The following is a 10,801-nucleotide window of genomic DNA, read 5'->3' on the forward strand; positions in this document are numbered from 1 at the left end:
TTATTAGTGCTTCCACTGACACCAATACTGGGGGGTTATAGTGCCTTCCCACTGACACCAATACTGGGGGTTATTAGTGCTTCCACTGACACCAATACTGAGGGTTATTAGTGCGTCGCTGACACCAATACTGGGGGTTATTAGTGCTCCCACTGACACCAATACTGGGGGTTATTAGTGCTCCCGCTGACACAATACTGGGGGTTATTAGTGCCTCCACTGACACAATACTGGGGGTTATTAGTGCTTCCACTGACACCAATACTGGGGGTTATTAGTGCTTCCACTGACAACAATACTGGGGGTTATTAGTGCTCCCACTGACACCAATACTGGGGGTTATTAGTGCATCACTGACACCAATACTGGGGGTTATTAGTGCTCCCACTGACACCAATACTGGGGGTTATTAGTGCTCCCACTGACACCAATACTGGGGGTTATTAGTGCTTCCACTGACACCAATACTGGGGGTTATTAGTGCGTCCACTGACACCAATACTGGGGGTTATTAGTGCTCCCGCTGACACCAATACTGGGGGTTATTAGTGCGTCCACTGACACCAATACTGGGGGTTATTAGTGCTCCCACTGACACCAATACTGGGGGTTATTAGTGCTCCCACTGACACCAATACTGGGGGTTATTAGTGCTCCCACTGACACCAATACTGGGGGTTATTAGTGCTCCCACTGACACCAATACTGGGGGTTATTAGTGCTCCCACTGACACCAATACTGGGGGTTATTAGTGCTCCCACTGACACCAATACTGGGGGTTATTAGTGCGTCCACTGACACCAATACTGGGGGTTATTAGTGCTTCCACTGACAACAATACTGGGGGTTATTAGTGCGTCCACTGACACCAATACTGGGGGTTATTAGTGCTTCTACTGACACAATACTGGGGGTTTTTAGTGCTTCCACTGACACCAATACTGGGGGTTATTAGTGCTCCCACTGACACCAATACTGGGGGTTATTAGTGCTCCCACTGACACCAATACTGGGGGTTATTAGTGCTCCCACTGACACCAATACTGGGGGTTATTAGTGCTTCCACTGACACCAATACTGGGGGTTATTAGTGCTCCCACTGACACCAATACTGGGGGTTATTAGTGCTCCCACTGACACCAATACTGGGGGTTATTAGTGCGTCCACTGACACCAATACTGGGGGTTATTAGTGCTCCCACTGACACAATACTGGGGTTATTAGTGCTCCCGCTGACACCAATACTGGGGGTTATTAGTGCTCCCGCTGACACCAATACTGGGGGTTATTAGTGCTCCCACTGACACCAATACTGGGGGTTATTAGTTCTCCCACTGACACCAATACTGGGGGTTATTAGTGCTCCCACTGACACCAATACTGGGGGTTATTAGTGCTCCCACTGGCACCAATACTGGGGGTTATTAGTGCTCCCACTGACACCAATACTGGGGGTTATTAGTGCTCCCACTGACACCCATACTGGGGGTTATTAGTGCTTCCACTGACACCAATACTGGGGGTTATTAGTGCTCCCACTGACACCAATACTGGGGGTTATTAGTGCTTCCACTGACACCAATACTGGGGGTTATTAGTGCTTCCACTGACACCAATACTGGGGGGTTATTAGTGCTCCCACTGACACCAATACTGGGGGTTATTAGTGCTCCCACTGACACCAATACTTGGGGTTATTAGTGCTCCCACTGACACAATACTGGGGGTTATTAGTGCTCCCACTGACACCAATACTGGGGGTTATTAGTGCTCCCACTGACACCAATACTGGGGGTTATTAGTGCTCCCACTGACACCAATACTGGGGGTTATTAGTGCTCCCACTGACACCAATACTGGGGGTTATTAGTGCTTCCACTGACACCAATACTGGGGGTTATTAGTGCTTCCACTGACACCAATACTGGGGGTTATTAGTGCGTCCTCTGACACCAATACTGGGGGTTATTAGTTCTCCCGCTGACACCAATACTGGGGGTTATTAGTGCTCCCGCTGACACCAATACTGGGGGTTATTAATGCTTCCACTGACACCAATACTGAGGGTTATTAGTGCTCCCACTGACACCAATACTGGGGGTTATTAGTGTGTCTGCAGACACCAATACTGGGGGTTATTACTGCTCCCACTGACACCAATACTGGGGGTTATTAGTGCGTCCACTGACACCAATACTGGGGGTTATTAGTGCTTCCACTGACACCAATACTGGGGGTTATTAGTGCTCCCACTGACACCAAAACTGGGGGTTATTAGTGCATCCACTGACACCAATACTGGGGGTTATTAGTGCTTCCACTGACACCAATACTGGGGGTTATTAATGCTCCCACTGACACCCATACTGGGGGTTATTAGTGCTTCCACTGACACCAATACTGGGGGTTATTAGTGCTCCCACTGACACCAATACTGGGGGTTATTAGTGCTTCCACTGACACCAATACTGGGGGTTATTAATGCTTCCACTGACACCAATACTGGGGGTTATTAGTGCTCCCGCTGACACCAATACTGGGGGTTATTAGTGCTCCCACTGACACCAATACTGGGGGTTATTAGTGCTTCCACTGACACCAATACTGGGGGTTATTAGTGCTCCCACTGACACCAATACTGGGGGTTATTAGTGCTTCCACTGACACCAATACTGGGGGTTATTAGTGCTCCCGCTGACACCAATACTGGGGGTTATTAGTGCTCCCGCTGACACCAATACTGGGGGTTATTAGTGCTTCCACTGACACCAATACTGGGGGTTATTAGTGCTCCCGCTGACACCAATACTGGGGGTTATTAGTGCTTCCACTGACACCAATACTGGGGGTTATTAGTGCTCCCACTGACACCAATACTGGGGGTTATTAGTGCGTCTGCAGACACCAATACTGGGGGTTATTAGTGCTTCCACTGACACCAATACTGGGGGTTATTAGTGCGTCCACTGACACCAATACTGGGGGTTATTAGTGTTTCCATTGACACCAATACTAGGGGTTATTAGTGCTCCCACTGACACCAATACTGAGGGTTATTAGTGCTTCCACTGACACCAATACTGGGGGTTATTAGTGCTCCCACTGACACCAATACTGGGGGTTATTAGTGCGTCCACTGACACCAATACTGGGGGTTATTAGTGCTTCCACTGACATCAATACTGGGGGTTATTAGTGCACCCACTGACACCAATACTGGGGGTTATTAGTGCACCCACTGACACCAATACTGGGGGTTATTAGTGCTCCCACTGACACCCATACTGGGGGTTATTAGTGCTCCCACTGACACCAATACTGGGGGTTATTAGTGCTCCCACTGACACCAATACTGGGGGTTATTAGTGCTCCCACTGACACCAATACTGGGGGTTATTAGTGCTCCCACTGACACAATACTGGGGGTTATTAGTGCTCCCGCTGACACCAATACTGGGGGTTATTAGTGCTCCCACTGACACCAATCCTGGGGGTTATTAGTGCTTCCACTGACACAATACTGGGGGTTATTAGTGCTCCCGCTGACACCAATACTGGGGGTTATTAGTGCTCCCACTGACACCAATATTGGGGGTTATTAGTGCTTCCGCTGACACCAATACTGGGGGTTATTAGTGCGTCCACTGACACCAATACTGGGGGTTATTAGTGCTCCCACTGACACCGATACTGGGGGTTATTAGTGCTCCCACTGACACCCATACTGGGGGTTATTAGTGCTCCCACTGACACCAATACTGGGGGTTATTACTGCTCCCACTGACACCAATACTGTCCACTGACACCAATACTGGGGGTTATTACTGCTTCCGCTGACACCAATACTGGGGGTTATTAGTGCGTCCACTGACACCAATACTGGGGGTTATTAGTGCTTCCACTGACACCCATACTGGGGGTTATTACTGCTCCCACTGACACCAATACTGTCCACTGACACCAATACTGGGGGTTATTAGTGCTCCCATTGACACCCATACTGGGGGTTATTACTGCTCCCACTTTCACCAATACTGGGGGTTATTACTGCTCCCACTGACACCCATACTGGGGGTTATTAGTGCTTCCACTGACACCAATACTGGGGGTTATTAGTGCACCCACTGACACAAATACTGGGGGTTATTAGTGCTCCCACTGACACCAATACTGGGGGTTATTAGTTTGTCCACCGACACCAATACTGGGGGTTATTAGTGCTCCCACTGACACCCATACTGGGGGTTATTAGTGCTCCCACTGACACCAATACTGGGGGTTTTTAGTGCTCCCACTGACACCAATACTGGGGGTTATTAGTGCTCCCACTGACACCAATACTGGGGGTTATTAGTGCGTCCACTGACACCAATACTGGGGGTTATTAGTGCTCCCACTGACACCAATACTGGGGGTTATTAGTGTTTCCATTGACACCAATACTAGGGGTTATTAGTGCGTCCACTGACACCAATACTGGGGGTTATTAGTGCTTCCACTGACACCAATACTGGGGGTTATTAGTGCTCCCACTGACACCAATACTGGGGGTTATTAGTGCGTCCACTGACACCAATACTGGGGGTTATTAGTGCTTCCACTGACATCAATACTGGGGGTTATTAGTGTTTCCATTGACACCAATACTAGGGGTTATTAGTGCGTCCACTGACACCAATACTGGGGGTTATTAGTGCTTCCACTGACACCAATACTGGGGGTTATTAGTGCTCCCACTGACACCAATACTGGGGGTTATTAGTGCTCCCACTGACACCCATACTGGGGGTTATTAGTGCTCCCACTGACACCAATACTGGGGGTTATTAGTGCTTCCACTGACACCAATACTGGGGGTTATTAGTGCTCCCACTGACACCAATACTGGGGGTTATTAGTGCTCCCACTGACACCAATCCTGGGGGTTATTAGTGCTTCCACTGACACAATACTGGGGGTTATTAGTGCTCCCGCTGACACCAATACTGGGGGTTATTAGTGCTCCCACTGACACCAATATTGGGGGTTATTAGTGCTTCCGCTGACACCAATACTGGGGGTTATTAGTGCGTCCACTGACACCAATACTGGGGGTTATTAGTGCTCCCACTGACACCGATACTGGGGGTTATTAGTGCTCCCACTGACACCCATACTGGGGGTTATTAGTGCTCCCACTGACACCAATACTGGGGGTTATTACTGCTCCCACTGACACCAATACTGTCCACTGACACCAATACTGGGGGTTATTACTGCTTCCGCTGACACCAATACTGGGGGTTATTAGTGCGTCCACTGACACCAATACTGGGGGTTATTAGTGCTTCCACTGACACCCATACTGGGGGTTATTACTGCTCCCACTGACACCAATACTGTCCACTGACACCAATACTGGGGGTTATTAGTGCTCCCATTGACACCCATACTGGGGGTTATTACTGCTCCCACTTTCACCAATACTGGGGGTTATTACTGCTCCCACTGACACCCATACTGGGGGTTATTAGTGCTTCCACTGACACCAATACTGGGGGTTATTAGTGCACCCACTGACACAAATACTGGGGGTTATTAGTGCTCCCACTGACACCAATACTGGGGGTTATTAGTTTGTCCACCGACACCAATACTGGGGGTTATTAGTGCTCCCACTGACACCCATACTGGGGGTTATTAGTGCTCCCACTGACACCAATACTGGGGGTTTTTAGTGCTCCCACTGACACCAATACTGGGGGTTATTAGTGCTCCCACTGACACCAATACTGGGGGTTATTAGTGCGTCCACTGACACCAATACTGGGGGTTATTAGTGCTCCCACTGACACCAATACTGGGGGTTATTAGTGCACCCACTGACACCAATACTGGGGGTTATTAGTGCTCCCACTGACACCAATACTGGGGGTTATTAATGTTATTATTAATACGACTTTACATCAATGACACTCACGTCGGTGTCATTGACGTTTTCTGTCGTGAGCTGGAGCATGCGCACTGGGCTATTTTTCCACCCGGCGCATGCGCAGTTCGATCGGCGCGGGGGCGCGCTTAATTTGAATACAAGTGCCCCCTTTGAATTACGCGGCCATACGCCGGGCCATTTACACTACACCGCTGCAAATTACGGAGCAAGTGCTTGGAGAATACGGCACTTGCTCCAGAAAGTTGTGGCGGCGTAGTGTAAATGACATACGTTACGCCGCCGCAATTCTATGGGAATCTTCTAGAAAAAGTAATTTTCTAGAAAAAATACAGAATACAGAAAAGGCGTGGTCCTATACGCAAAACTTTTTTGGTCTCTAGGAAGGAATGGGTTATATTTTCTTTTATAAGAAGCTTCACCTGTGCAATGCTATAAATTGCTGCACTGCAATCCATCCTCCACATCCTCCACCCTGCCTGATATCTCATAACAGGGATACATTGTTATCATTACACGTTAGTGATACGATAGAGAAGTGTGATGTGAAAAGAGTTGTAATTAAATCAACACACCACTGCTAGGAGTTCCAGATACAATTTTATTCCATTAAAGATCAGGTGTACAATACAAAAAGTAACACGCTTCGGGGTGTAGTTGTCCCCTTCATCAGGGTTAGAAACAACATAAGAATATTTTCATATCAATCTATATCAATATAATACCCCCTCCATAATTAAAACCAAACAGTCAGTAGTAATGAGAGTGTCAAAATAATTACACAAAATAAGAACATGGGTGCTGAAGAGAATAAAAAAAATATATATAATAACAATAATAATAATAATAATAATAATCGCTATTATTGAAATGATCCATTGTGGGTGATATGGTAAACTAATGAGAAGAAAAATGTGTAAAAACTCTAGAAACTGACACGTGTATATAATTGAACCATACCATAACTTAAAAAAAAAAATTAATTGTAAAATGGAGAATAAAAACCCTATATAATAATAATAATAATAATAATAATAATAATAATAATAATAAAATTAACAATCATCATCATCATCATCATCATCACTATTATTGAAATGTTGCATTGTGGGTGATATGGTGACCTAATGAGTAAAAAAATTAAGTAAAAACTCTTGAAACTGGTACATGTATATGATGAACCATACCTTATTATACAGTCAGAGGGGCAGATTCACAGAGAAATAGATGGGCGCAGCGTATCAGAGATAGGCTACGCCACAATACCTTACCTGGCGGAATTTCGAATCCTCAAAGAATTTGCGCCTTAAGTTACGGCGGCGTAGTGTATTTCTGGCGGCAGATTTCAAATTGGGCGGGTAGGGGGCGTCTTTCATTTAAATGAAGCGCGTCCCCGCGCCGAATGAACTGCGCATGCGCCGTCCCGAAATTTCCCGGCGTGCATTGCGCTAAATGACGTCGCTAGGACGTCATTTTTTTTAACTTAGACGGGACTTACGTATATTCCGATTCACGGACGACTTACGCAAAAAAAAAAATAATTCAAATTTCGACGCGGGAGCGACGGCCATACTTAACATGGCAAATCTAACTATATGCCGCAAAATACCAGCTTTAACTATACGCCGGAAAAAGCCGATTAGAGACGACGTAAGAGAATGCGTACGTTCGTGGATCGACGGAAATAGCTAATTTGCATACCCGACGTGGAAAACGACGAGAACTCCACCCAGCGGATACCGAAGTATTGCATCTACGATCCAAAGGCGTACGAAGCCGTACGCCTGTCGGATCGAACCCAGATGCCGTTGTATCTTTGTTTGAGGATTCAAACTAAAGATACGACGCGGGAAATTTGAAAGTACGCCGGCGTATCAGTAGATACGCCGGCGTACTCGCTCTGAGGATCTGGCCCAGAATGTAGAATTGTAAAATGGATTAAAAAATAAATAAAAAATAGAAAAAAATAATAGCATAATAGTGATAATAATAATAGCTATTATTGAAACGATGCATGTGGGTGATATGGTAACCTCACCTGATGAGAAAAAAAATGTGTAAAAACTCTAGAAACTGACATGTGTATATACTGAACCATACCATAACTTTAAAAAAAAATTGTAAAATGGAGAATAAAAACCCTATATAATAATAATAATAATAATAATAATAATAATAATAATAATAATAATAATAATAATATAATAATAATCATCATTACTATTATTGAAATGTTGCATTGTGGGTGACATGGTGTCCTAATGAGAAAAAAAAAAATTGGGTAAAAACTCTAGAAACTGGTACGTGTATATAGTGAACCATACCTTATACCAGTGATGGTGAACCTTGGCACCCCAACTATATTTCCCATGCACTCTGCAGTGTAGTTGAGCATCATGGGAAATGTAGTTCCAAAACTGGGGTGCCAAGGTTCACCATCACTGCCTTATACAATCTAAATGTAGAATTGTAAAATGGATTAAAAAAAAAAATCTAAATAAATATTAATAGTGATAATAATAATAACTATCGCTATTATTGAAATGATGCATTGTGTGTGATATGGTAACCTAAGGAGAAAAAAGAATTGTTAAAATGATAAATTCTCGGTACAATATTCCCCCATTCAGAATAATGTGATTGGTGTCTAGACAGATTATCACACCCCCCTTCAGTCCAATGATATATATGAATGGCATACACCTAACACAGCATAGAGGGGCTCGGTGAAGGTGGTGGTGAAGGTGTGGAGGTGGCGGAGGGGGGCCCCCATATAGAAGGAGATCTGTCCGGCCTCATAATCCAGATATACCCGGACTCTCTTACCAGGAACAATATAACTGAGCACGGTCTCCTTTTTATCATGTACTGCTTTATATTGTGTACCCTTGCTGCCCAAACCCCAGGACACGTCGTTCCTTCCAACCAAGGAGTTTACGCCACTCCTCTCTATACTGGCGTAACACATCCCGATAATCCAGTTATTGGATCTCTGGAGATCTACTTCCCAGTAATGTCTCCCTGAGGAGAAATTCTGACTTCCTAAAACTTGATTACAATCCACAAATCTCTCCTCTGTATCTAGGCGAAGCTGGTATGGACCTGTGTTGGTTGCGGTCTTCTTGTCATATGAGATAGCTACATCAGTATGAGCCGTGTCCTCATCCAATAATATGTCTACAGCTTTCTTTATGAAGATCCCTTTAACTACACCACTTATTATATTTGATAAACCTGTGCTGATCATCTGTGATACCCCATCCAGATCCCCTCCATTGTAGAGGAGTTTATCATGTATCCCTCTGTCCTCATCATCCTCGGTATCACACAAGTCACCTGAGTCTGGTTCCTGAAGGACGGTCAACGGATCCATCATGGCGCACAGCTCCTCTAAGGGGTGCATCTTCCTGGACAGATCCTCCATTGTTAACTCCAACTGCTGGATCAGACCATTGACTAGGCGTAAGCTTCGCTCTGCCTGCCCGGAGATTTCACCCAGAACCTTCTTCTCCAGATCTTCCAGACGTCTCCTGAAGTCTCTGAACAGGCCAGTGACTCTTCCTGTTTCTCCATCTGCTTTGCCTTGTACACTTCCCAGGTGGTCCTGCAAACTCCGGACTCTTTCTTCTGTATCCTCTCTCTTAGTAATCAGTTTCTCCAGATTATATGTCAGTTTCTTCTCCTTCTTTATGAAGGCTTCTTCCAAGGTCTCCACCTGGTGTCCCCGATGTTCCCCGAATATAATGCAGGAGACGCAGATACAAGTAGAGTCCTCGGTGCAGTAATACTCCAGGATCTTCTTATGGACGGGGCACTTCCTGTTCTCCGGGGTGCTGGTGGGGACACATAACACGTGTTCTGGTGACCTGCTGTGGACTCTCAGATGGTCATCACATAGAGAAGCCTCACAATGCAGGCAGGATTTCACAGCGGGTACAGAGGAGTGAATACAGTAAGTACAGGAGATGCCGGACTTCTCTGGATCTGGTGGTGGAGCAGAGAGGAAATGCTGAGTGAGGTCACTCAGAAATATATTTCTGTACGGTAAAGGCCGGTTCTGGAATTCTTTTTTGCACTGAGGACAGGAATAACCTCCAGACCCCTCCTGTGTATCCAACGCACGGTCAATGCAGACCCGGCAGAAGTTGTGTCCACATTTCAACATGACGGGATCCGTATAAATGTTCAGGCAGATAGGACAATCCAGCTCCGCTCTCAGGTCTGAGGACGCCATCGCTGATAGAAGAGACAGAAATGAACCAAGTTAGTTCCTTATACTCCAAAACCAGTTGTCTGGTCAGGGAAGTTCCTCCACAGGACAAGGCTAAGAATGTGGTCGGTGTGAGGACAAAGGAGATGTAAAGGTCACAAAACACAGCTGAAAGACAACTGAACAAAAAAAAATCTAAATAAAATAATCAATGATCCCACCCAAAAACAAACCAAACAATGGACACTCAGCCAGGACTGGTTCTCTTTAACCACCTTCCCCCGCCCAGGCCAATTCGCACACTTCTCACATATGTGTAAACATCAGCATTTTTATTTATTTTTTGGTAGAAAATCACTTAGAACCCCTAAACATTATGGCCCGGATTCACGTACGAGTTACGCCGGAGTATCTCCGTCGTAACTCTGAGTCCGTGCCGTCGTATCTATGCGCCTGATTCTTAGAATCAGGCGCATAGATTTGTATTAGATCCGACCGGCGTAAGTCTCTTACGCCGTCGTATCTTAACTGCATATTTACGCTGGCCGCTAGGGGCATGTACAGTGATTTACGCCTAGAAATATGTAAATCAGCTAGATACGTCAATTCACGAAACGTACGCCCGGCTGACGCAGTACAGATACACTGTTTACGTTAGGC

General features: G+C 45.7%; 1 protein-coding gene across 1 annotated transcript; it reads right to left on the bottom strand.

The window, feature by feature from the left end:
• Window positions 1-8,602: 8,602 nt before the first annotated feature.
• Window positions 8,603-10,165, bottom strand: LOC120935544 (E3 ubiquitin-protein ligase TRIM41-like). The gene has a single exon (XM_040347594.1). The coding sequence runs from the start codon at window positions 10,163-10,165 to the stop codon at window positions 8,603-8,605; it is 1,563 nt and encodes a 520-aa protein (XP_040203528.1).
• Between the last annotated feature and the right edge of the window lie 636 nt (window positions 10,166-10,801).

Source organism: Rana temporaria, chromosome 4, assembly GCF_905171775.1.
Source record: "Rana temporaria chromosome 4, aRanTem1.1, whole genome shotgun sequence".
NCBI lineage: Eukaryota > Metazoa > Chordata > Amphibia > Anura > Ranidae > Rana > Rana temporaria.

Coding starts and splice junctions, on each gene's coding strand:
- LOC120935544 (XM_040347594.1), bottom strand. CDS start 10,165: ATGGCGTCCTCAGACCTGAGAGCGGAGCTGGATTGTCCTATCTGCCTG.